This window comes from Symphodus melops, assembly GCF_947650265.1.
Source record: "Symphodus melops genome assembly, chromosome: 20".
Taxonomy (NCBI): Eukaryota; Metazoa; Chordata; class Actinopteri; order Labriformes; family Labridae; genus Symphodus; species Symphodus melops.
The window spans coordinates 3570118-3596990 of NC_136710.1; the positions used below are offsets into that span (position 1 = coordinate 3570118).

At 43.7% G+C, this 26873-nt stretch overlaps 2 protein-coding genes and 1 long non-coding RNA gene across 3 annotated transcripts; all 3 read right to left on the minus strand.

Moving 5' to 3' along the window:
- Nucleotides 1-1813: 1813 nt before the first annotated feature.
- Nucleotides 1814-2435, minus strand: LOC306841746. The gene is made up of 3 exons (XR_013781577.1): nucleotides 2359-2435; nucleotides 2249-2275; nucleotides 1814-1873 (listed from the first exon to the last, which is right to left on the minus strand). It is a non-coding gene; the product is annotated as an uncharacterized lncRNA (long non-coding RNA).
- A 5981-nt stretch (nucleotides 2436-8416) lies between these two features.
- Nucleotides 8417-26738, minus strand: LOC306841725 (uncharacterized protein). The gene is made up of 8 exons (XM_079371680.1): nucleotides 26672-26738; nucleotides 25336-25496; nucleotides 24980-25192; nucleotides 24253-24465; nucleotides 23826-24044; nucleotides 23304-23504; nucleotides 22890-23083; nucleotides 8417-11114 (listed from the first exon to the last, which is right to left on the minus strand). Exons 2-8 carry the CDS (start codon nucleotides 25490-25492, stop codon nucleotides 9342-9344), a joined length of 2970 nt encoding a protein of 989 aa, XP_079227806.1. The 5' UTR covers nucleotides 25493-25496; nucleotides 26672-26738; the 3' UTR covers nucleotides 8417-9341.
- Nucleotides 15836-19380, minus strand: LOC306841578 (uncharacterized protein; the record flags this gene model as incomplete). The annotated part of the gene is made up of 9 exons (XM_079371522.1): nucleotides 15836-16809; nucleotides 17148-17174; nucleotides 17258-17396; nucleotides 17534-17654; nucleotides 17753-17856; nucleotides 17936-18031; nucleotides 18173-18244; nucleotides 18331-18410; nucleotides 18489-19380. 9 exons carry the CDS (start codon nucleotides 19378-19380, stop codon nucleotides 16271-16273), a joined length of 2070 nt encoding a protein of 689 aa, XP_079227648.1. The 3' UTR covers nucleotides 15836-16270.
- Nucleotides 26739-26873: the final 135 nt, after the last annotated feature.

Sequence of the window (26873 nt, forward strand, 5' to 3'; positions counted from 1 at the left end):
CAAACCATTGACTTTGTCCCACCTCTGCAACTTAGTACAACATACAAAAAAAGTATAGCACCTCTTGCCTACTGCAAAGACTTTTTCTTGTAATGTAGAAGGGTAAGGCAATTTAGAAAGTAGGCATAGGTCCACTATGATATCACACACCCCGGACACACTATGTTCACCCCTCTGCCCTCGGGGAAGCCAACCGGGTGCTGTACGACGAGACTATTTTTTTTCTGTTTATTTTCAATGGGTAGAAAGCGTCTTCTTCTATGAGCACACTTGACCTTTTCAGTACAATCTGTGCATGGTAAGGACCGAGTCTTGATGTTCAGGAACATACATCATCAGGTCAGACGGTCATTTAAACTTTTCTCCATTCACTTTCACCGTGTCTGCGTTTATCAGCAATTAGCACCTTAAAAACAGCTGACTCATGTTATCAGCCTGCTGCAGACTGGGAGCGCATGCACACACTGATAAAAAAGAGGAGTAAGGTTGGCACGGGCACTACTAAGTTAAAAAAGGCCAGCAAAAATTAATTTCATAAATTGATAAACTTACAATCTTTGTTCTCGTAAATTTTGCCTGTGCTTTGGGTAAACTCTGTGTCATACTTATATGACAAGTGATGCAATTCAAACCACCTTGTGATTGCCCCATGAACTCACTGAAATCTTGATCTCAGTCATCCTGACGATTAGAGTTGTCAGTAAGTTTAAAAACATGATGAAACAGATGAATATGCACTAAGTGAAAAAAACAAGTTGATAGAGTTAATACCAAATGTTGTAGAACTATATTTAATAGTAAAATGTACAAAAACAAACAGAGACCCGTTTCAGATGATTTGTAGACGGGTTAGTCTACTTACAGTAACAGAAAGTACACTTCTCTTTGGTTATTTGATACATTTTAGCATCGTGTCAGCAACTTCACACATGTAAAAATATATATTACATCAAACTAAAAATAGAATTAAAATATCCTCACGAGTGTATAAACAGGAATTAAATGATTTAAAAATACACCATATAAACAGAAAAACACTCCATATGACCAAGACAGAAACATGTTCATTATAAGTGATTAAAACAATGTCAGGAAATATAATGCCACTGTAAAATCCTATTCTAAACCCATATTTATACATTTCTATGGAGGTTGTATATGACTATATATTATTCAATGGAAAATACCTTGATATCAATCTCGAATTAAAATAATGATTAAACATGACAATACATGTTTGAGTATATGTATTGTATATATACATACATATATATATATATCTTTATATTTCATACCGAGTGAAGAACACAGGCGGCTTACGAGACGTACTCCGACTAATTCACGGCAGAGATAATGAGAGGAGCGGAGTTTTTGTGGTTTTGTTTAAGATGTGGACTAAAATAAGGCCTAATCTCACCGTTAAACAAACACCCAGTGAACGAGTAGATGTGAGATTTCGCAATCACATCGTAAAAGGACACGAGACCTTGCTCGTAATCCACAAACACTCCCACCTTCTGAGGTTTCTCTGTGAGGGCGAGGCTGGCAGGGGGAGTTGACATCGCTGCGTACTTCTCATCTTCATAATGTACAGTAACCCAGTAACCATTATCTGGGCTCAGGGATAGTTTCCCCTTGCGGTTTGCGTTCCCTTTTGCTACACCCAGATCCCAACCGGACTTGTTTTTGACGTCCACCTCCCAGTAGGACTTCCCAGAGGTGAACCTGTTGAGCCCCATTACACTGCCGAACATGTCAAACCTCTTCCAAGAGGAAGGAACTCCCTGATCCTTTCCTCCGTCACTCACTTTCTTCCCATCAGGGGAAAGCTTGAGGAATGAATGAGCAGTGGCCGGGTCCAGCTTCACATCCACTGCAGATTTACAACAGGAAGAGATTTGTGAGAACAAAGTGGAAACTTCGGAATAACAAGAAAAGGCTCCTATGATTCACGAAGTATATCTTTAAACTGAGAGCACAACATTTGCATTGTTCTTGTCCTTGAATAAAACCTTTTTCACATTGGATTGAATTCAAGAGACGTAATTTTTAACTGGTATGGAAATATCTAAAAAAAAAAAAAAAAAAAGACAACTCCATAAAACCCAGGGAGAACATCCCTCTAACTGCAGTAAACTGATTCTTCTCACCAGTCTCACAGAGTTAAGAAAGTAAGCACCCTCACAACGACTGACAGCATTTTCTTGCCTACAAAGTTTCTTGTTAGAGCTGATTTTGAGTCACACACCTGCAAACTTGGAAGTCCTCTTGAGTTCTGTTGAACGAGAGTTGATATTGAAACGGGTGATAATGAATTCAATGCAGACTTCATTGTGATTAGATACCGAAGCTACTCACCAGTAGAGGAGAGTTCCTCTAGTTTCTTCTGAATGTTTTTGATCATGTTTGAGGTTGTAGTTGTGAGTGTACCAAAGAAGAATGAAGTGTCGACAGTCACAGTTTTCCAAGAGTCGTCAAGGTCAGAAAGAGGAAAGATCTGTGATCAAGGAGGGAAAACATGTTAAATTAAATGGGAAGAACCTGGGTAGAAGCTGGATCAAACATATGAAGACTTGCTTAAGTTTTAAGGGGGTCAAATCTCAAAAACTTTGATTTCAGATCCTCTGGGCTCACCTGCAAGTCTTGGTTCTGGTCCAGCTCCTCAATGGCCTCTTTGAGTTTGTCAGTTTCCTTTTCCAGTTTTTTGACAAGGTCTTGTGTTTCCTTCTTCACTCTGTGTCTCCTGAACCAAACACTGAATACATTAGTCTTCATAAAGTATACTGTACAATCAATGCGTTCTGTACTTTTTAAGCATTCCTGTTTTTTATTCAGAACCGAGACATGACCGACCTCTCCTCCAGAGGTTGTAGGGCTTTGCGCCAAGCCTCCTCTACATCTTTCATCACACCCGAGAAGACATTGTTGATCTCCAGCCATTCAGTATCCAAGCCGACCTGAGCAGAATAACAAGCTTTATATATACAGTGTATTACATCAGTCCAAGAACAATCTAGATTCAACAAATTGGCCTACCTTGCATTCCTTTGACGATGATTTAACTTCGTCCATCTTTTGTTCTATCATCTCAATTTTTTGCAGTAAATCTGCCCTGATCCTGTCATGCCTTTCCTTAAAAGAAAAACACATTTGCACAGATTGTAATGATTTTTATGATCTAAAACTATGTCAGCCCTGTGTTTGACAGGCCAGCAGTCCAGGGTGTACCCCGTTTCTCGTCCAATGAAAGCTGGGAGCGACTACAAAGTTTCCTCCCACAGTTTGCTGCTGCCATGGTAACTTCAGACACACAAAGTTGAAATTGGCTTGTGGCTCTGCTCGCACTGTGTGAATGTGTGCAGTCGTACGACGGACCGTGCCAGAAAATCTTCTCTCAGGCAGCTGATTGGTCCGTGATTGGCCCTTGTGGCCACTGTACACAGCACGATCAGCAGTGATAATTTTCTATTTTGCTGGACCATATCGCTAGTTTTGGATTAGTTTGGTACCTTTGCTAGTTGTCGTTCCTTCCTCTCTCTCTCTGTGTCTTTCTGCTGTGTTTGGGCCCAAAGACTCATTTTCTGCAGCTGAGGGAAGTGCAAAAACATATTTCATTTGTAAAACAGAATTTGTTCTTCAGCAAGACATTAAAGTTATGGAGAATGTGCGGTACCTGCGTTGCACCAGTGCAGAATTGAAGGGTTCGACGAGTTCTGGTTGTGGGATCAAAAACCGGTGGTGGAGTTTGAAACGCTGCAAATAAAGACAAAACCTTCCGTCAAACTTCACTCCTTTGTGTTTATATGAACATTTTGGACTTGTGAAGCATACACGGTTGGTTTGTCGCCTCTGTTAGGACCTCTGCAGCTGCAGGACTTGCTGGTGTGCTGAATGTCAGTGGCTCCGGACTTGCTGGCGTGTCGGAGGTCATTGGCGCTGGATTTGCTGGCGTGCCGACGGTCAGAGGCGCCAGATTTGCTGGCGTGCCAAAGGTCAGTGGCGCCGGATTTGCTGGCGTGCCGAAGGTCATTGGCGCCGGATTTGCTGGCGTGCCGAAGGTCATTGGCGCCAGATTTGCTGGCTTGCCGAAGGTCAGAGGCGCCGGATTTGCTGGCTTGCCGAAGGTCAGAGGCGCTGGATTTGCTGGCGTGCCGAATGTCATTGGCGCTGGATTTGCTGACGTGCCGAAGGTCATTGGCGCCGGACTTGCTGGCTTGCCGAAGGTCATGGGCGCTGGATTTGCTGGTGTGCCGGGGGTCAGTGGCGCTGGATTTGCGGGCGTGCCGGGGGTCAGTGGCGCTGGATTTGCTGGCGTGCCGAAGGTCATTGGCGTTGGATTTGCTGGCTTGCCGAAGGTCAGTGGCGCTGGATTTGCTGGCGTGCCGAATGTCATTGGCGCCGGACTTGCTGGCTTGCCGAAGGTCATGGGCGCTGGATTTGCTGGCGTGCCGGGGGTCAGTGGCGCTGTATTTGCTGGCGTGCCGGGGGTCAGTGGCGCTGGATTTGCTGGCGTGCCGAAGGTCATGGGCGCTGGATTTGCTGACGTGCGGACGGTCATTGGCGCTGGACTTGCTGGCTTGCCGAAGGTCATGGGCGCTGGATTTGCTGGCGTGCCGGGGGTCAGTGGCGCTGGATTTGCTGGCGTGCCGGGGGTCAGTGGCGCTGGATTTACTGGCGTGCCGAAGGTCATTGGCGTTGGATTTACTGGCGTGCCGAAGGTCATTGGCGCCGGATTTGCTGGCTTGCCGAAGGTCATTGCCGTTGGATTTGCTGGCGTGCCGAAGGTCATTGGCGCCGGATTTGCTGGCGTGCCGAAGGTCATTGGCACTTGATTTGCTGGCGTGCCGAAGGTCATTGGCGCCGGATTTGCTGGTGTGAAGAAGGTCAGAGGCGCCGGATTTGCTGGTGTGAAGAAGGTCAGAGGCGCTGGATTTGCTGGCTTGCCGAAGGTCATTGGCGCTGGATTTGCTGGCGTGCCGGGGGTCAGTGGCTCCGGACTTGCTGGCGTGTCGGAGGTCATTGGCGCTGGATTTGCTGGCGTGCCGGGGGTCAGTGGCGCTGGATTTGCCGGCTTGCCGAAGATCATTGGCGCTGGATTTGCTGGCGTGCCGACGGTCAGAGGCGCCGGATTTGCTGGTGTGCAGAAGGTCAGTGGCTCCGGACTTGCTGGCGTGTCGGAGGTCATTGGCGCTGGATTTGCTGGCGTGCCGGGGGTCAGTGGCGCTGGATTTGCTGGTGTGCAGAAGGTCAGTGGCTCCGGACTTGCTGGCGTGTCGGAGGTCATTGGCGCTGGATTTGCTGGCGTGCCGACGGTCAGAGGCGCTGGATTTGCTGGCGTGCTGAATGTCAGTGGCTCCGGACTTGCTGGCGTGCTGAAGGTCATTGGTGCTGGGTTTGCTGGCGTTTCATGGGGCAGTGGCGCCGTATTTGCTGGCGTTACGAGGGTCAGTGGCGCTGGATTTGCTGGTGTGCCGAAGGTCAGTTGTGCCAGATTTGTTGGCTTGCAGAGAGTCAGTGGTGCTGGATTTGTTGGCGTGCCAAGATTCGGTGCCGCTGGATTTGCTGGCGTGCGGAAGGTTAGTGCCGCTGGATTTGCTGGCGTGCGGAAGGCCAGTGCCGCTTGATTTGTTGGCGTGCCGAGGGTCAGTGGCGTTGGATTTGCTGGCGTGTCGAGGGTCAGTGATATTGTGAGAAGCTGTTGAAGGGAAGAGCAGGATTAATGGATTCATAATGCTGCTACCACACCTTCTTTGGCTAACTTTACTTCCACTTCTGTTACCCTGTATTCCGTCATATAACACGAGACATTTCGCTGTATCGATATTTTGTCCAGTCCTTCATAGTCAATATGATGTGATTTTACTTACTGCTCTGTTGACTGGAGTGCTGGCGATTGGTCCGCTTTCCCAAGAATCAGGTGTGAACCACTGACCAGGCTCGGCAAAAGAGGATACAAGGTCCTCTGCTATTTTGATTGGAGGTCCTAAGAAAGTCATTTGGGGGACACGACTGTTAAATCGAAATTGTTCACACTCAGGGATCCTCATCCCCTTCGGCGTGCATCCATTCTTCCTCTGGTGAGTCCTCAGGCCCTGATAGGTCGTGATTTTGGACCAGCCACAGCTGCAAACCTGGGGGCTCATGTCGGACATCTTTGATTATCTGTGGAAGGTAAATACATGTTTTCAATCAGTAAGCCAATATAAAACTGTGTTGTTACAATTCCTTTTGATGTAGTGTTTGCATTTGCAGTCCCCTTTAAGTCATTGAATTATTTTATAACTGACTGTGTTGTCTCCAGTAAGCCTGAAAACAACTAGAGATTTGTCGCCATCTAGTGGTACTGACAATGTCTTACAGTCGGACACACAAAAAGAAAAAATGACAGAAAGTTATATAACAGCCAAGATGCAGCTGGAAAGGACAAACATGTAGCAGTCCAAATATGAGGAAGCACTGTGCTCTTATTGATGTCAGTACAGCGATCGTGCCGCTCTCTCGGAACGCTCTGTTTTAGGGTGTGTGTCTCTTTTATTTAAAACGGAGTCCCCCCCCCTCCCCCCACAGGCTTTCCTGGTGGACATCACTCCTCTGTAGTGAGAATAAAAATGGCAGACCTCTTGCTCTTGTTTACCAAACTTCCACTATGGCGTCACATGGTATAGAAAATGGATGGACGCATGTGTTTAAACTGTTATCTGTTAAATTACATGAACGTCATTAAAACAGGTACATATTCTATTTAAATAACTCTTTTGATTAAGAAGTAAAAAAAGAAATTAAACTTTTTTTTGCACACTGTCAGCTGTTAGGTAAAATGAGGTTAAACTAATAAGCATGGAGGATTATATTTTACACACATACACACACACACACACACCCATGGTGTGTTTGCTGTCTTTCAAACACACCCTGAATCCTGCATTGTATTTGAAGTACTCCCTCTTACCCTCAGGCGTGTTTCCTATTGTCACATTTGAATGTTGTGTGTGTGTGTGTGTGTGTGTGTGTGTGTGTGTGTGTGGCAGCCTGCACAGGGATGTGATTCAATCAGGAAGAAGAGTCTAAAGTTTTTACACAACGCATAACAAGTGTCATCCCAAGAAATTTTACAAAAAGAAAAAAGGTTTCAGCAAAACTTACAGTGACAAGAAAAAAAATTCAAAGCTTGGGCAAATCCAGGCTCATGGCGAAACAACCATCTACCGAAACTGCACCAGGCGGATTGCCAAAGGGAAGGACTTTTTCCCCCTTTACTTTGGCACTCTGTAACTTGTTTTAAAAACCTGCAGTGATTCAGGTCACAGCTGGCTGTGTAGACTAGATTAACTAATTGTTGCTTTAGATTTTGGAAACTTGAGCTGACTATTCTTGTGTTTTTTTTTTTCTAAACTGTATTTATCCTTGTGGGGCAAATTCGACCACAGGAGTAGTAAACTGCATACAGGGGAGCGATTCAGGGTTAAGTGTCTTGCCCAAGGACACATCGAGCATGTTTCTCGCAGGAGCTGGGGATCAGACCCTCGACCTTCCAGTTGAGAGACGATGACTCTACCCACTGAGCATCATGTCAAAATCAGGTAATTTAAGATAACAGTGAGACACATGGGAGAGAATGGTATAAACTTTCAGTCTGGGGTGTGAAATGTTCTGACATCTGTACAAAGATACTGTTCAAACTCTAACACTAACCTAAGCTCATAGTTTCACGTCATTAATTCAAATTCCTTTTCTCAACAACCTAACCTGTAACTGACTTTTTAAATGAAATGATTCTTGGTTGTAAGTTATTTTAAATTAAAAACACATCACATAAAAATGCTAAAACATCACTCTCTAGCAGCTTACCTTGTCCTCTGTCACCTCGATGCTCCTCTCTGTGATCTGACTGTCATTTCCTATTTGGCCCTTTATCCATGCACTATGAAAAGTTTTAGTTTCGTTTCAGCTTAAACAATCAGGAGGTTTGTCTTTCATTGGCTGCAAACATCCACGCCTCGCTGCAAAGCTTGCAGTATGCTGGCACTCTTACACAACACTCATCTGTAACACTGTTGAACAGCTGCAAAAGAAAGAGGCGGCAGACCAACCCGTTTGGATTGTTTAAAGTGCAGGATCGAGTTTAATATGACAAGAAGTGAATTTAATAGAAGATAAACTTTTGAACTGTCATGGAACAGTTTCACCAAAGAATTTGTTTCAATTAGAGAATGATAATGATCCATTAAATGTCAAACTTTAAAGTACAAGACTATGTCTACAGAAGCACATGCAGAATAAATAGGGGGGGGGGGGGGGGGGGCATAAAAGGAAGGTATCTATGGCATAAAAAAAATCCTACAAAAACACAGGTGTCGAAAATTGATTTACCAAACGCAAATACAACACATAAATACAATAATACTAAAAAAAAAAAAATAAATAGCTTAAGTTTATAAAGTACCATTAAAGGTCACATATACAACATACACTTTACCATGTCTTTATAATTCTAATATGTTTCCTGGGCGGTCCACAAACCCCCTAAACATGATTAGATATGAATAAAAATAATGATTGAAGGATAAAGCTTGAAATGAATACAAATAATAACCTAGCTTGAAAATAATATCCTTTTTATGCCAAACAATAGGTTTAAATCTAAAAAGGGATTGATAAACTAAATCACTTGAACAAAAGGGAAGAATATTTCATTTGGTTCCTTAAAGTGATATTGAAATCTTATGTCAACTGTATGTCATCTGTCTTTTCTGTATTTAACTAAATCTAATAAGCCGGCAATTTCACCTGTTTTCTGGTCTGTGGTTATTAATGCACTGTACATCAATCACTGCTCTAGTAGTCGAACCTAATATTGGTCCTAGCATGCTGTAACTACTCCAGAAGGGTTACATCTGCACAGTCCTTCAGGAGTCTGGAGCTGATGCCATCAGGACCTGTGGCCTTCCTCGCCTTGATCTTTCTCAGCTGACTTCTCACCTGATCAGCTGTAATGGAGAGGCCGTTGGTGGAGGAGGAGGGAAGGGTTGTTGATGGGGGTGACAGGGTGCTCAGGGTTGTTGATGGGGTGACAGGGTGCTCAGGGTTCTTGATGGGGGGATGGGGTGCTCAGGGTTGTTGATGGGGGGATAGGGTGCTCAGGGTTGTTGATGGGGTGACAGGGTGCTCAGAGTTGTTGATGGGGGTGACAGGGTGCTCAGGGTTGTTGATGGGGGGATAGGGTGCTCAGGGTTGTTGATGGGGGATAGGGTGCTCAGGGTTGTTGATGGGGGGATAGGGTGCTCAGGGTTGTTGATGGGGGGATAGGGTGCTCAGAGTTGTTGATGGGGGTGACGGGGTGCTCAGGGTTGTTGATGGGGTGACAGGGTGCTCAGGGTTGTTGATGGGGTGATAGGGTGCTCAGGGTTGTTGATGGGGGTGACAGGGTGCTCAGGGTTGTTGATGGGGGTGACACGGTGCTCAGGGTTGTTGATGGGGGTGACAGGGTGCTCAGGGTTGTTGATGGGGGTGACAGGGTGCTCAGGGTTGTTGATGGGGGTGATATGGTGCTCAGGGTTGTTGATGGGGGTGACAGGGTACTCAGGGTTGTTGATGGGGGTGATAGGGTGCTCAGGGTTGTTGATGGGGGTGACAGGGTGCTCAGGGTTGTTGATGGGGGTGACAGGGTGCTCAGGGTTGTTGATGGGGGTGACAGGGTGCTCAGGGTTGTTGATGGGGGTGATATGGTGCTCAGGGTTGTTGATGGGGGTGACAGGGTGCTCAGGGTTGTTGATGGGGGTGATAGGGTGCTCAGGGTTGTTGATGGGGGTGACAGGGTGCTCAGGGTTGTTGATGGGGGTGACAGGGTGCTCAGGGTTGTTGATGGGGGTGACAGGGTGCTCAGGGTTGTTGATGGGGGTGATAGGGTGCTCAGGGTTGTTGATGGGGGTGACAGGGTGCTCAGGGTTGTTGATGGGAGTGACAGGGTGCTCAGGGTTGTTGATGGGGGTGATAGGGTGCTCAGGGTTGTTGATGGGGGTGACAGGGTGCTCAGGGTTGTTGATGGGGGTGACAGGGTGCTCAGGGTTGTTGATGGGGGTGACAGGGTGCTCAGGGTTGTTGATGGGGGTGATAGGGTGCTCAGGGTTGTTGATGGGGGTGATAGGGTGCTCAGGGTTGTTGATGGGGGTGACAGGGTGCTCAGGGTTGTTGATGGGGGTGACAGGGTGCTCAGGGTTGTTGATGGGGGTGACAGGGTGCTCAGGGTTGTTGATGGGGGTGACAGGGTGCTCAGGGTTGTTGATGGGGGTGACAGGGTGCTCAGGGTTGTTGATGGGGGTGACAGGGTGCTCAGGGTTTTGCCCACTCCCTGTCTCCTTCCTCAGGGCCCCTCCTATGACCTCCTGTGACCTGAGATGTTGTTCAGGCCTAGTTGTGGGGGGTATGTAAATGGGCTGCAGTCTCACCATGTTGTGGTCAGAGCTCCCAAGTGGGGGGAGGGATGATGATTTGTATGCATCCTTGGTGTTTGTATACAGTAAGTCCAAAGTTTTGTTTTTCCTGGTGGGGCAGTCAACATACTGAGTGAAGGTAGGGAGATAGGCAGACAGCGAAGCATGATTAAAGTCTCCTGAGATAAGAATAAGAGACTTGGGGTACGATGTCTGTTGCTGAGACACCACACTGCGGATGAGTTTACAGGCTGCAGCAGCTTTAGCCGAGGGGGGGATGTAAACAGTCACAGCAATAACGTCAGAAAACTCCTTCAGCAGGTTGTTTGGCTGCATGCTTACAGCCAACAGCTCCACATCCTTAGTGCAGCGCTGTTCTTTGACGGTGATGTGCTCAAGGTTACACCATCTCTCATTCACAAACATCACTATTCCCCCGCCTCTCTTCTTACCACAGTCCCTTAGGCTCCGGTCCAATCTGACAAGGTGAAAGCCGTCCAAAGTTACGTGCGTGTCCAGAGTGGATTTCTTCAGCCATGTCTCTGTGAACATCATGATGCTGCACTCGCGGTATTTCCTCTGAAGCTGGGTGAGCGTCCTCAGCTCTTTCATCTTCTTACGGAGAGATCTTACGTTCCCCATAATTAAAGACGGCACGCATGGTTCGTACTGTCTTTCCATTTCCTTGTCCGGAAAAAAACAAAACGTTGAGATTATCAAAATAAACTTAAAAACAATAACAAGGGGGACGGAGCTAACGTAACAAGCTGCCACCCAGAGCGGCGCCGGAAACAATTTATTATTTATTCATTTCATTCTGAACCAAAATGGTGGACAAACCAAAACAGAGGTTAACATCCCATGAGCACAATTACGAGCATTGCTATCAATGTTACCCCTCTAACTGTTTGATTGGCTGATTGCCCCAAAAATCTGTATTTTGTAATTCCTACCTCGTTCCTGAAAGTCCCTCTCTTCGGGTGGTTTGCTTCCCACTGAGTCTTACACAAGTGTTGGTCAATCAGTGGAATCTTCAGTCCCTTTGGAGTGCATTCGTTTCTCCCCTGGTGAATCCTCAGGCCATGGTAAGTGGTCCACTTGGTCCACCCACAGAAACAAACCTGCTGGCTCTTGTCTAAGCAGGCTTCTGTTTGTGTGAGAAAAGGTGTTGAAGAGGTTGGTTTGAATAAAATCTAGTTTGGGAGGAATTTACATCATAAAACTGGATAAAAAATTTGTTATAATTATTTGTGAGGTGTAACATCCATGCTTTGCAAATAAAAGACCCACCAGACTCAATGATATTGACCTCAAGCGAGTCGTCCCCTTCACTGTCATCCAGTTCATCTTCATCTTCACTTTCAGTGCCCCTGGGTGTGCATTCTTTGCTCCTCGGCTGAGTCCTCTGCCCATTGGAAGACATTTTCCTGTATGAAACATTTCACAACATTGTGTGATAATCAGTGTGACTCTGTATGTCTTGAGATGTATTGACATCTCAGTTAGGATATGATCAACTCTGTTTTAACTTGGTGCAGCTTTCTCCTTGGTCCTGAAAGGATATCAACCCTGATAGGGTTGGAGTGTTACTAACAACTGTCAACACTTTCATCAGAAGAATTTAAAAGCATACCGGTGTAAACTATTACAATATGTGATGATGTATTTGAAGTATCAAAAGAAGTACTGATAGTGCATTTAAACGTTATCATTATCATTACGTGCTGCTTTACAGAAGATCTGTCCATGATTAAGAAATCCATCCATATGAGAATCACACTACAGGGCTAATAACTCAATATATTGCTGTATATTATTACTGAGCCAAAAAGAGGTAATGTCAGTCAAGTCACGGACTTGATGACTTTGGACTCGACTTGACAAAATCGTGAATGACTTGCAACTCGACTTGGACTTTGACATCAATGACTCGTGACTTCACTTGGACTTGAGCCTAATGACTCGACAATACTTGAGGTTTTACTGTGTTATTATTTTAGGTCCCTTTGATTTCTGCGGTGCATAAAACCCTGACGGAATCACAGAGTTTGACACTGAAAATATAATCAACAGTGCTGAGAATATTATGGGATTTGCTGCAACATGGGTGCGATTATTTTATTTTTTTTAAAAACCAACGCTTTTCAAATCAAGAGTTTTTTGTGAATATGGTGACTTTTGCACGAGTTTGGTAAACCTGCAGCTTCAGCTTGACACGCGCGCACACACACCAGAGCGCCAGCCATCACGCGTACCTACTAACTCCATGATCTATATGGACTTTAATAGCTACAATCTGTGCATGGTAAGGACAGAGTCTTTATGTTCAGGAACATACATAATCAGGTCAGACAGTCATTTAAACTTTTCTCCATTCACTTTCACCGTGTCTGCGTTTATCAGCAATTAGCACCCTAAAAACAGCTGACTCATGTTATCAGCCTGCTGCAGACTGGGAGCGCATGCACACACTGATAAAAAAGAGGAGTAAGGTTGGCACGGGCACTACTAAGTTAAAAAAGGCCAGCAAAAATATATATTTAATAATTTTCTGACCTGATCTAAAATGATCCAAATCAGTGATCTGATTGAGTGGAACACATTGTTCAACACAGAATTCAGGACTCGAAATTCAAAGGTTAGGACCTTTGGGACTTGACTTGAGACTTACTTGTGACTTGCAAACCATTGACTTTGTCCCACCTCTGCAACTTAGTACAACATACAAAAAAAGTATAGCACCTCTTGCCTACTGCAAAGACTTTTTCTTGTAATGTAGAAGGGTAAGGCAATTTAGAAAGTAGGCATAGGTCCACTATAATATCACACACCCCGGACACACTATGTTCACCCCTCTGCCCTCGGGGAAGCCAACCGGGTGCTGTACGACGAGACTATTTTTTTTCTGTTTATTTTCAATGGGTAGAAAGCGTCTTCTTCTATGAGCACACTTGACCTTTTCAGTGCGGCCGCTCCGAGTCGGTGTCAACAGAATGTTTTCATTAAGACATCTCTTTGTCCAGCGCACAAACGCTCAGCAGAGCTTCAGTCCTTGAAACTTGCTATTACTATTTTCTAAAAGTGCGTTCTCTAATTCTGCTCAGTGTCACTTTCATTTTGATTTCATTCTTATCCATTTGTGCCTACCTTGTGGGTTTCCACAGTTGTTTGTTCCTCCTTGTTCTTACACCTGCTCGTTTTTGTAATTTCTCACTTACCCAGCTTCGTTTTGAAGGGAAATGATGCAAGGAGAGTAGAGGAGTCACATATAAGTATCCACACCCCTTGGCTTTAACTCTTCCCAGCTATGCCATGCTGACTCATCATTTAAATGCTATCATTATCATTACATGTTGGATGAAGATTAAAGTTATAGATCTTTTTTTGAAAAAACTTTTACAAAATAAAATTGACAGAGTTTCAAACAAACAAAGAGCAGCCACACATACAAACACCAAAATAAAATAAAAAAACACTAAAGCAATTAAAAGACAAATGAGAAATATAAACAGCAAAGATAAGCTGCATATTAATGCTATCGATGTTTCAGGTTTGGCTGATTCAAACTGCTTTACAGAAGATCTGTCCATGATTAAGAAATCCATCCATATGAGAATCACACTACAGGGCTAAGAACTCAATATATTGCTGTATATTATTACTGTGCCAAAAAGAGGTAATGTCAGTCAAGTCACGGATTTGATGACTTTGGACTCGACTTGACAAAATCGTGAAAGACTTGCAACTCGACTTGGACATCAATGACTCGTGACTTCACTTGGACTTGAGCCTAATGACTCGACAATACTTGAGGTTTTACTGTGTTATTATTTTAGGTCCCTTTGATTTCTGCGATGCATAAAACACTGACGGAATCACAGAGTTTGACACTGAAAATATAATCAACAGTGCTGAGAATATTATGGGATTTGCTGCAACATGGGTGCGATTTTTAATTTTTTTTTTTTTAAAACCAACGCTTTTCAAATCAAGAGTTTTTTGTGAATATGGTGACTTTTGCGCGAGTTTGGTAAACCTGCAGCTTCAGCTTCACACGCGCGCACACACACCAGAGCGCCAGCCATCACGCGTACCTACTAACTCCATGATCTATATGGACTTTAATAGTTACAATCTGTGCATGGTAAGGACCGAGTCTTGATGTTCAGGAACATACATAATCAGGTCAGACAGTCATTTAAACTTTTCTCCATTCACTTTCACCGTGTCTGCGTTTATCAGCAATTAGCACCTTAAAAACAGCTGACTCATGTTATCAGCCTGCTGCAGACTGGGAGCGCATGCACACACTGATAAAAAATAGGAGTAAGGTTGGCACGGGCACTACTAAGTTAAAAAAGGCCAGCAAAAATATATATTTAATAATTTTCTGACCTGATCTAAAATGATCCAAATCAGTGATCTGATTGAGTGGAACACATTGTTCAACACAGAATTCAGGACTCGAAATTCAAAGGTTAGGACCTTTGGGACTTGACTTGAGACTTACTTGTGACTTGCAAACCATTGACTTTGTCCCACCTCTGCAACTTAGTACAACATACAAAAAAAGTATAGCACCTCTTGCCTGCTGCAAAGACTTTTTCTTGTAATGTAGAAGGGTAAGGCAATTTAGAAAGTAGGCATAGGTCCACTATGATATCACACACCCCGGACACACTATGTTCACCCCTCTGCCCTCGGGGAAGCCAACCGGGTGCTGTACGACGAGACTATTTTTTTTCTGTTTATTTTCAATGGGTAGAAAGCGTCTTCTTCTATGAGCACACTTGACCTTTTCAGTACAATCTGTGCATGGTAAGGACCGAGTCTTGATGTTCAGGAACATACATAATCAGGTCAGACGGTCATTTAAACTTTTCTCCATTCACTTTCACCGTGTCTGCGTTTATCAGCAATTAGCACCTTAAAAACAGCTGACTCATGTTATCAGCCTGCTGCAGACTGGGAGCGCATGCACACACGGAGTAAGGTTGGCACGGGCACTACTAAGTTAAAAAAGGCCAGCAAAAATTAATTTCATAAATTGATAAACTTACAATCTTTGTTCTCGTAAATTTTGCCTGTGCTTTGGGTAAACTCTGTGTCATACTTATATGACAAGTGATGCAATTCAAACCACCTTATAATTTCCCCATGAACTCACTGAAATCTTGATCTCAGTCATCCTGACGATTAGATTTGTCAGTAAGTTTAAAAACATGATGAAACAGATGAATATGCACTAAGTGAAAAAAACAAGTTGATAGAGTTAATACCAAATGTTGTAGAACTATATTTAATAGTAAAATGTACAAAAACAAACAGAGACCCGTTTCAGATGATTTGTAGACGGGTTAGTCTACTTACAGTAACAGAAAGTACACTTCTTTTTGGTTATTTGATACATTTTAGCATCGTGTCAGCAACCTCACACATGTGAAAATATATATTACATCAAACTAAAAATAGAATTAAAATATCCTCACGAGTGTATAAACAGGAATTAAATGATTTAAAAATACACCATATTAACAGAAAAACACTCCATATGACCAAGACAGAAACATGTTCATGATAAGTGATTAAAACAATGTCAGGAAATATAATGCCACTGTAAAATCCTATTCTAAACCCATATTTATACATTTCTATGGAGGTTGTATATGACTATATATTATTCAATGGAAAATACCTTGATATCAATCTCGAATTAAAATAATGATTAAACATGACAATACATGTTTGAGTATATGTATTGTATATATACACATATATATATATATCTTTATATTTCATACCGAGTGAAGAACACAGGCGGCTTACGAGACGTACTCCGACTAATTCACGGCAGAGATAATGAGAGGAGCGGAGTTTTTGTGGTTTTGTTTAAGATGTGGACTAAAATAAGGCCTAATCTCACCGTTAAACAAACACCCAGTGAACGAGTAGATGTGAGATTTCGCAATCACATCGTAAAAGGACACGAGACCTTGCTCGTAATCCACAAACACTCCTACCTTCTGAGGTTTCTCTGTGAGGGCGAGGCTGGCAGGGGGAGTTGACATCGCTGCGTACTTCTCATCTTCATAATGTACAGTAACCCAGTAACCATTATCTGGGGTCAGGGATAGTTTCCCCTTGCGGTTTGCGTTCCCTCTTGCTACACCCAGATCCCAACCAGACTTGTTTTTGACCTCCACCTCCCAGTAGGACTTCCCAGAGGTGAACCTGTTGAGCCCCATTACGCTGCCGAACATGTCAAACCTCTTTGAAGAGGAAGGAACTCCCTGATCCTTTCCTCCTTCACTCACTTTCTTCCCATCAGGGGAAAGCTTGAGGAATGGATGAGCAGTGGCCGGGTCCAGCTTCACATCCACTGCAGATTTACAACAGGAAGAGATTTGTGAGAACAAAGTGGAAACTTCGGAATAACAAAAAAAAGCCTCCTATGATTCACGAAGTATACCTTTAAACTGAGAGCACAACATTTGCATTGTTCTTGTCCTTGAATAAAACCTTTTTCACATTGGATTTAATTCAAGAGACGTAATTTTTAACAACTCGATTAAACCCAGGGAGAACGTCCCTCTGACTGCAGTAAGCTGATTCTTCTCACCAGTCTCACAGAGTTGAGAAAGTAAGCACTCTCACAACGACTGACAGCAATTTCTTGCCTACAAAGTTTCTTGTTAGAGCTGATTTTGAGTCACACACCTGCAAACTTGGAAGTCCTCTTGAGTTCTGTTGAATGAGAGTTGATATTGAAACAGGTGATAATGAATTTAATGCAGACTTCATTGTGATTAGATACCGAAGCTACTCACCAGTAGAGGAGAGTTCCTCTAGTTTCTTCTGAATGTTTTTGATCATGTTTGAGGTTGTAGTTGTGAGTGTACCAAAGGAGAATGAAGTGTCGACAGTCACAGTTTTCCAAGAGTCGTCAAGGTCAGAAAGAGGAAAGATCTGTGATCAAGGAGGGAAAACATGTTAAATTAAATGGGGAGAACCTGGGTAGAAGCTGGATCAAACATATGAAGACTTGCTTAAGTTTTAAGGGGGTCAAATCTCAAAAACTTTGATTTCAGATCCTCTGGGCTCACCTGCAAGTCTTGGTTCTGGTCCAGCTCCTCAATGGCCTCTTTGAGTTTGTCAGTTTCCTTTTTCAGTTTTTTGACAAGGTCTTGTGTTTCCTTCTTCACTCTGTGTCTCCTGAACCAAACACTGAATACATTAGTCTTCATAAAGTATACTGTACAATCAATGCGTTCTGTACTTTTTAAGCATTCCTGTTTCTTATTCAGAACCGAGACATGACCGACCTCTCCTCCAGAGGTTGTAGGGCTTTGCGCCAAGCCTCCTCTACATCTTTCATCACACCCGAGAACACATTGTTGATCTCCAGCCATTCAGTATCCAAGCCGACCTGAGCAGAATAACAAGCTTTATATATACAGTGTATTACATCAGTCCAAGAACAATCTAGATTCAACAAATTGGCCTACCTTGCATTCCTTTGAAGATAATTTAACTTCGTCCATCTTTTGTTCGATCATCTCAATTTTCAGCAGTAAATCTGCCCTGATCCTGTCATGCCTTTCCTTAAAAGAAAAACACATTTGCACAGATTGTAATGATTTTTATGATCTGAAACTATCTGTCAGCCCTGTGTTTGACAGGCCAGCAGTCCAGGGTGTACCCTGTTTCTCGACCATGTCGCTAGTTTTGGACTACTTTGGTACCTTTGCTAGTTGTCGTTCCTTCCTCTCTCTCTCTGTGTCTTCCTGCTGGGCCCAAAGATTCATTTGCTGCAGCTGACGGAAGTGCAAAAACATTTTTGATTTGTAAAACAGAATTTGTTCTTCAGCAGGACATTTAAGTTATGGAGAATGTGCGGTACCTGCGTTGCAGCAGTGTAGAAATGAAGGGTTCGACGAGTTCTGGTTGTGGGATCAAAAACCGGTGGTGGAGTTTGAAACGCTGCAAATAAAGACAAAGCCTTCCGTCAAACTTCACTCCTTTGTGTTTATATGAACATTTTGGACTTGTGAAGCATACACGGTTGGTTTGTCGCCTCCGTTAGGACCTCTGCAGCTGCAGGACTTGCTGGTGTGCTGAAAGTCAGTGGCTCCGGACTTGCTGGCGTGCCGAAGGTCATTGGCGCTGGATTTGCTGGTGTGCAGAAGGTCAGAGGCGCCGGATTTGCTTGCTTGCCGAAGGCCAGTGGCGCCGGATTTGCTGGTGTGCTGAATGTCAGTGGCTCCGGACTTGCTGGCGTGTCGGAGGTCATTGGCGCTGGATTTGCTGGCTTGCTGAAGGTCAGAGGCGCCGGATTTGCTGGCTTGCCGAAGGTCATTGGCGCCGGATTTGCTGGCGTGTCGGAGGTCATTGGCGCTGGATTTGATGGCGTGCCGGGGGTCAGTGGCGCTGCATTTGCTGGATTGCCGAAGGTCATTGGTGCTGGATTTGCTGGCATGCCGAAGGTCATTGGCGCTGGATTTGCTGGCTTGCCGAAGGTCATTGGCTCCGGACTTGCTGGCGTGTCGGAGGTCATTGGCGCTGGATTTGATGGCGTGCCGGGGGTCAGTGGCGCTGCATTTGCTGGATTGCCGAAGGTCATTGGTGCTGGATTTGCTGGCATGCCGAAGGTCATTGGCGCTGGATTTGCTGGCTTGCCGAAGGTCAGAAGCGCCGGATTTGCTGGCTTGCCAAAGGTCATTGGCGCTGGATTTGCTGGCATGCCGACGGTCAGAGGCGCTGGATTTGCTGGCGTACCGGAGGTCAGTGGCGCCGGATTTGCTGGCTTGCCGAAGGTCATTGGCGCCGGATTTGCTGGCTTGCCAAAGGCCAGTGGCGCCGGATTTGCTGACGTGCAGAAGGTCAGAGGCGCCGGATTTGCTGACGTGCTGAAGGTCAGAGGCGCCGGATTTGCTGGCGTGCCGAAGGACATTGGCGCTGAATTTGCTGGCGTGCCGAAGGTCAGTGGCGCTGTATTTGCTGGCGTGCCGGGGGTCAGTGGCGCTGGATTTGCTGGCTTGCCAAAGGTCAGTGGCGCTGGATTTGTTGCTGTTCCTAGAGTTAGTGGAGTCGGATTTTCTGGCGTGCCGAAGGTCAGTGACATCGTGAGAAGCTGTTGAAGGGAAGAGCAGGATTAATGGATTCATAATGCTGCTACCACGCCTTCTTTGGCTAACTTTACTTCCACTTCTGTTATGCTGTCCATATAACACGAGACATTTCGCTGTATCTGATTTTACTTACCTCTCTGTTGACTGGAGTGCTGGCGATTGGTTCGCTTTCCCAAGAATCAGGTGTGAACCACTGACCAGGCTCGGCAAAAGAGGATACAAGGTCCTCTGCTATTTTGATTGGAGGTCCTAAGAAAGTCATTTGGGGGACACGACTGTTAAATCGAAATTGTTCACACTCAGGGATCCTCATCCCCTTCGGCGTGCATCCCTTCTTCCCCTGGTGAGTCCTCAGGCCCTGATAGGTCGTGACTTTGGACCAGCCACAGCTGCAAACCTGGGGGCTCATGTCGGACATCTTTGATTATCTGTGGAAGGTAAATACATGTTTTCAATCAGTAAGCCAATATAAAACTGTGTTGTTACAATTTCTTTTGATGTAATGTTTGCATTTGCAGTCCCCTTTAAGTCATTGATTTATTTTATAACTGACTGTGTTGTCTCCAGTAAGCCTGAAAACAACCAGGGATTTGTCGCCATCTAGTGGTACTGACAATGTCTTACAGTCGGACACACAAAAAGAAAACATGACAGAAAGTTATATAACAGCCAAGATGCAGCTGGAAAGGACAAACATGTAGCAGTCCAAATATGAGGAAGCACTGTGCTCTTATTGATGTCAGTACAGCGATCATGCCGCTCTCTCAGAACGCTGATAATGAATTCCCCCCCCCCAACACACAGGCTTTCCTGGTGGACATCACTCCTCTGTAGTGAGAATAAAAATGGCGGACCTCTTGCTCTTGTTTACCAAACTTCCACTATGGCGTCACATGGTATAGAAAAGGGATGGATGCATGTGTTTAAACTGTTATCTGTTAAATTACATGAACTTCATTAAAACAGGTCCATATTCTATTTAAACAACTCTTTTGATTAAGAAGTAAAAAAAGAAATTAAACTTTTTTTTGCACACTGTGTCAGCTGTTAGGTAAGATGAGGTTAAACTAATAAGCATGGAAGATTATATTTTACACACATACACCAATGGTGTGTTTGCTGTCTTTCAAACACACCCTGAATCCTGCTTTGTATTTGAATTACTCCCTCTTACCCTCAGGCGTGTTTCCTATTGCCACATTTGAATATTGTTTGCACTTTGAATGTTGTTTGCACTGTCACAAAAACCCCAACAGAAGTGCTTCATTGAGCTTTAACAACATTTAAACATCTCTTAAAGTTATAGAAGGGTTTCATTACATTTCCTTCTTTAACCCAGGACACGGGGAAATAGGATTCTGAGGGGGAAATCAGGGACAATTGAAACCATCAGCTTTAAGATTTAAACACGCGCATGTGTGTGTGTGTGTGTGTGTGTGCCTACACAGGGATGTGATTTAATCAATCAGGAAGAAGGATTTTAAGTTTTTACACAACGCATAACAAGTGTCATCCCAAGAATATTTTTACAAAAAGCAGGTGAAATACTAACTGCTCTGCTGTATTACAAAGACCCAGTAATCCATCATGAAACAAGCATGTACCGAAACTGCACCAGGCGGATTGCCAAGGGGAAGGACTTTTTCCCCCTTTACTTTGGCACTCTGTAACTTGTTTTAAAAACCTTCAGTGATTCAGGTAACAGCTGGCTGTGTAGACTAGATTAATTAATTGTTGCTTTAGATTTTGGAAACTTGAGCTGACTGTTCTTGTGGAGTTTTTTTTGTCTCTCCCTTATCATGTCAAAACCAGGTAATTTAAGAAAACAATGAGACACGTGTGAGAGAGAAACTTTCAGTATGGGGTGTGATGTCTGTTGAAATGACATCTGTACAAAGATACTGTTCAAACTCTAACACTAACCTAAGCTCATAGTTTCACGTCATTAATTAAAATTCCTTTTCTCAACAACCTAACCTGTAACTGACTTTTTAAATGAAATGATTCTTGGTTATTTTAAATTAAAAACACATCATATTAAAATGTTAAAACATCACTTTCTAGCAGCTTACCTTGTCCTCTGTCACCTCGATGCTCCTCTCTGTGATCTGACTGTCATTTCCTATTTGGCCCTTTATCCATGCACTATGAAAAGTTTTAGTTTCGTTTCAGCTTAAACAATCAGGAGGTTTGTCTTTCATTGGCTGCAAACATCCACGCCTCGCTGCAAAGCTTGCAGTATGCTGGCACTCTTACACAACACTCATCTGTAACACTGTTGAACTAGTGCAAAAGAAAGAGGCGGCAGACCAACCCGTTTGGATTGTTTAAAGTGCAGGATCGAGTTTAATACGACAAGAAGTGAATTTAATAGAAGATAAACTTTCAAACTGTCATGGAACAGTTTCACCAAAGTATTTGTTTCAATTAGAGAATAATAATGATCCATTAAATGTCAAACTTTAAAGTACAAGACTATGTCAACAGAAGCACATGCAGAATAAACACTGTGACCTGGCCATAAAAGAAAGGTATCTATGGCATAAAAAAAAATCCTTCAAAAACGTATGTGTCGAAAATTGATTTACCAAACGCAAATACAACACATAAATACAATAATACAAAAAAAAAAATAGCTTAAGTTTATAAAGTACCATTAAAGGTCACATATACAAAATACACTTTACCATGTCTTTATAACTCTAATATGTTTCCTGGGCTGTCCACAAACCCCTAAACATGATTAGATATGAATAAAAATAATGAATAGATAGATAGATAGATAGATAGATAGATATCCTGTTGTCGTCTTGGTAACACACTTTCTCTCCATCAGCCGATGGTTGGATATCAGCTTCACATCCCCTAGAGCTGACATGAGACAAGAAGAAAAACATAGAAGTTTGAAGTTAGTGTTTTCAGAAGATTTGAGGAACAACAGCAACACATCAATACCTACTGGAACAGTATTTGTTTCTGATCTACACCTTCAGTCCAGGTAGCCCTCCTTTTTTTACATGGTTACTTGGAATTCAAAAGAAACCTCACCTCGGGGGTGCAGTGGTTATTCACCTCATTTCATTCCCCCGCCCTCATATTGTATCTTTCATAACCATGTAGCACAATTAATGTGGGTCACCTCTTCAAATCTGTGATTCTAGATTCATCCCATTTCTGTATTTGAGTTATTTCATTCTGAACCAAAATGGTGGACAAACCAAAACAGAGGTTAACATCCCATGAGCACAATTACGAGCATTGCTATCAATGTTACCCCTCTAACTGTTTGATTGGCTGATTGCCCCAAAAATCTGTATTTTGTAATTCCTACCTCCTTCCTGAAAGTCCCTCTCTTTGGGTGGTTTGCTTCCCACTGAGTCTTCCAGAAGTGTTGGTCACTCAGTGGAATCTTCAGTCCCTTTGGAGTGCATCCGTTTCTCCCCTGGTGAATCCTCAGGCCTTGGTAAGTGGTCAACTTGGTCCACCCACAGAAACAAACCTGCTGGTCCTTGTCTGAGCAGTCTCCTGTTTATGTCAGAAAAGATGTTGAAGAGGTGTGACTGAACAAATCTAGTTTGGGATGATTTGACACCATTGTATTTGAAAATATAGCCCTCTAATAAGATACTTGTGATTGTGAAGAGTGACCAAGGTGCTTTGCTTTATTCATCTCTTGAGTCTGTGATTTGATGTTATATGTGTTGAAATGAAGCTCTACTTTCAGATACTGAAATACAAAACCCACCAGGCATGGTCAAGTTGTGGACACCACGGTTGACATCCTTCTGATTGGTCTTCAATCCGGACTTTCCCAACATGTCTCGCTGTTGAATTTCTTTATTCCCCATGCCCATTGGCGTGCATCCTTTTATCCCCTGGTGAGTCCTCAGGCCATGGTAAGTGGTCCACTTGGTCCACCCACAGAAACAAACCTGCTGGCTCTCGTCTTAATGAGGGTATTGGAGAGGCGCGATTAAACAAATCTAATTTAAAAGAATTTGACACCAAATCTGATGTGCCGCCCCAGAATCCTGAATCCTCTATTTCGACTGCGTTAAAAGACAGTGCTTGTAGCTTTCTTTGCCTTTCAATGTGGCACATTCTGTGTATTTTACATTTGAGTAGCATAAATAGGAGTATTTTCAAATTGTGACTATTGATCAAACATAGCCTGTACTGGGACAATCAAAATACAACTGTGATATCTATCAACAGCCTTAGTTTGGCAGTGAACCAGTGCAACCAGATGTCTTATTATGAAACTCACTATCCTCAGTTGAGTTGTGGACATCACGCCTGGAGTCCTTCTGATTGGCCTTCAATCCAGACTTTCCCAACATGTCTTGCTGTTGACTATCTTCATTTCCCATGCCCCTTGGGGTACATCCTTTTCTCCCCTGGTGAATCCTCAGGCCATGGTAAGTGGTCAACTTGGTCCACCCACAGGGACAAACCTGCTGGTCCTTGTCTGAGCAGTCTCCTGTTTCTGTCAGAAAAGATGTTGAAGAGGTGTGACTGAACAAATCTAGTTTGGGATGATTTGACACCATTGTATTTGAAAATATAGCCCTCTCATAAGTTACTTGTGAAGAGTGACCAAGGTGCTTTGGTTTATTCATCTCTTGAGTCTGTGATTTGTTGTTATATTTGTTGAAATGAAGCTCTACATTCAGATACTGAAATACAAAACCCACCAGTCATGGTCAAGTTGTGGACACCACGGTTGACATCCTTCTGATTGGTCTTCAATCCAGACTTTCCCAACATGTCTCGCTGTTGAATTTCTTCATTTCTCATGCCCCTTGGCGTGCATCCTTTTATCCCCTGGTGAGTCCTCAGGCCATGGTAAGTGGTCCACTTGGACCACCCACAGGGACAATCCTGCTGGCTCTTGCCCGAGCAGTCTCCTGTTTGTGTGAGAAAAGATGTTGAAGAGGTGTGACTGAACAAATCTAGTTTGGGATGATTTGACAACATTGTATTTGAAACTAGACAATTCCAGCAGAAATTGTGAGGGTGGTTGCCGTCTGTGTATGTGTTTCTGAGTTATACTGCAGTAAAACTGTTAGCGGGTCCTCGTCGTACTTCCACATCATGCCGGTGCTGTGACAGCGGACAACAAAGCACGCACCCTTAAACACACACTTCCGTTCCTTGAACATCTTCAAAATAAAAGCTGCCGAAACAGGCTATACACGTATGAGTGAGAGGACACTCTCACTCATACGTGTATATATTAACAATTGTAGTAGTGTGGTTTGCCTTTCAGGCAACCACCCTAAATATAGCCCTCTAATAAGTTACTTGTGATTGTGAAGAGTGACCAAGGTGCTTTGGTTTATTCATCTCTTGAGTCTGTTATTCGTTATTGTATTTGTTGAAATGAAGCTCTACTTTCAGATACTGAAATACAAAACCCACCAGGCATGGTCAAGTTGTGGACACCACGGTTGACATCCTTCTGATTGGTCTTCAATCCAGACTTTCCCAACATGTCTCGCTGTTGAATTTCTTCATTTCTCATGCCCCTTGGCGTGCATCCTTTTATCCCCTGGTGAGACCTCAGGCCATGGTTAGTGGTCCACTCTGTCCGCCCATAGGGACGAACCTGCTGGTCCTTGTCTGAGCAGTCAACTGTTTGTGTGAGAAAAGGTGTTGAAGAGGTTGGTTTGAATAAAATCTAGTTTGGGAGGAATTTACATCATAAAACTGGATAAAAACTTAGTTGTAATTATTTGTGAGGTGTAACATCCATGCTTTGCAAATAAAAGACCCACCAGACTCAATGATGTTGACCTCAAGAAAGTCGTCCCCTTCACTGTCATCCAGTTCATCTTTTAACCAGACACTCCATCGTTGACTTCTTTCACTGTCCACGCCCCTGGGTGTGCTACCTTTGCTCCTCTGGTGAGTCCTCGGCCCATGGGAAGACATTTTTCTGTATGAAACAGGCATGAAATGTGCATTTAAAAACTATCATCATCATTACGTGTTGGATGAAGATTAAAGTTATAGATCTTTATTTGAAGAAACGTGTTGAAAATCTCTTTTTCATGAGTTCCCTGGTCAAGAGAGGCAGCAACACAATTTACAGAGTTTCAAACAAACAACGAGCAGCCACACACACACACACACACACACACACACACACACACACAACCAAGCAAAGCAACCGGGCGCTGTACGACGAGACTCCAGATCACCTTTAAACACAGAGCTGTCTCCCTCATATTACCCCCCCCCCCCCCCCCCCCCCCCCCCCCCCAAAAAAAAAAAAACAAAAAACAAACACACACACGCTGACTGTTGCCCCCCAGACTCACAGACCATCATATTATATTATTTATCAGTATTGTATCTGTACAGTGACAATGAATATATCTCATCTACCATATTATATTAATTAATTTTATTCTGGATGATATATTATGATATTATGACTATTTTTTCCTGTGACATGGATGTTGACAATAAACGAAAAATGTGTTTGTTTTCAATGGGAAGAAAGCGTCTTGTTCTATGGGCACACTTTGCCCTTTCCTTTTTTTTTTTAAGATTTATTTTTGGCCTTTTTTATAAGGAGGAAAGTGGATAGAGGCGGAAATCAGGGAGAGAGAGTGGGGAGAGACATGCGGGGAAGGGAGCCACAGTCCGGACGCAGACCCGGGCCGCCCGCGTGAGGACTGGGCCTCGACACATGGGGACGCGCGCACTGCCGCTGCGCCACCAGCGCCCCCAAATTTTGAATCTTTTACTTTTCCAAAAAACACATTGAAGTCACCAGCGGTCTTTTCCAAAAGTGTGATATTCCCAGTAGCCTATTTGTGACGCGTATGGATCATGCCTTGTACCCATAGCCTCTAATAAATATACAATAAAAAAATAACGCTGTTGGACATACAGTAGTCGGTGTCAACAGAATGTTTTTATTAAACATCTTTTCTTCCAGCGCACAAACGCTCAGCAATTTCTTTATCTGGACACAGCAGAGCTTCAGTCCTCAAAACTTGCTATTAGGATTTTTTTAAAGTGCGTTCTCTAATTCTGCTTAGTTTCAGTTTCATGTTGATCATTCTGATCCAGACAAAAGGTTCAGAAAACATTTGTGCCTACCTTGTGGGATTCCGCAGTGATTTGTTGTTCCTCGTTCTGACGCCTGCTCGTCTTTGTAACTTGCTCAGTTTCGTCTGAGAGGAAATGAAGCAACAGCTGAGTCGCATGTAAATATCCACCCCTTGGCTTTAATTCTTTCCAGCTATGCCATTGTGACTCATCTATGACAAGGGATTAGTTCAGGGAAAAGAATCTAAAAATT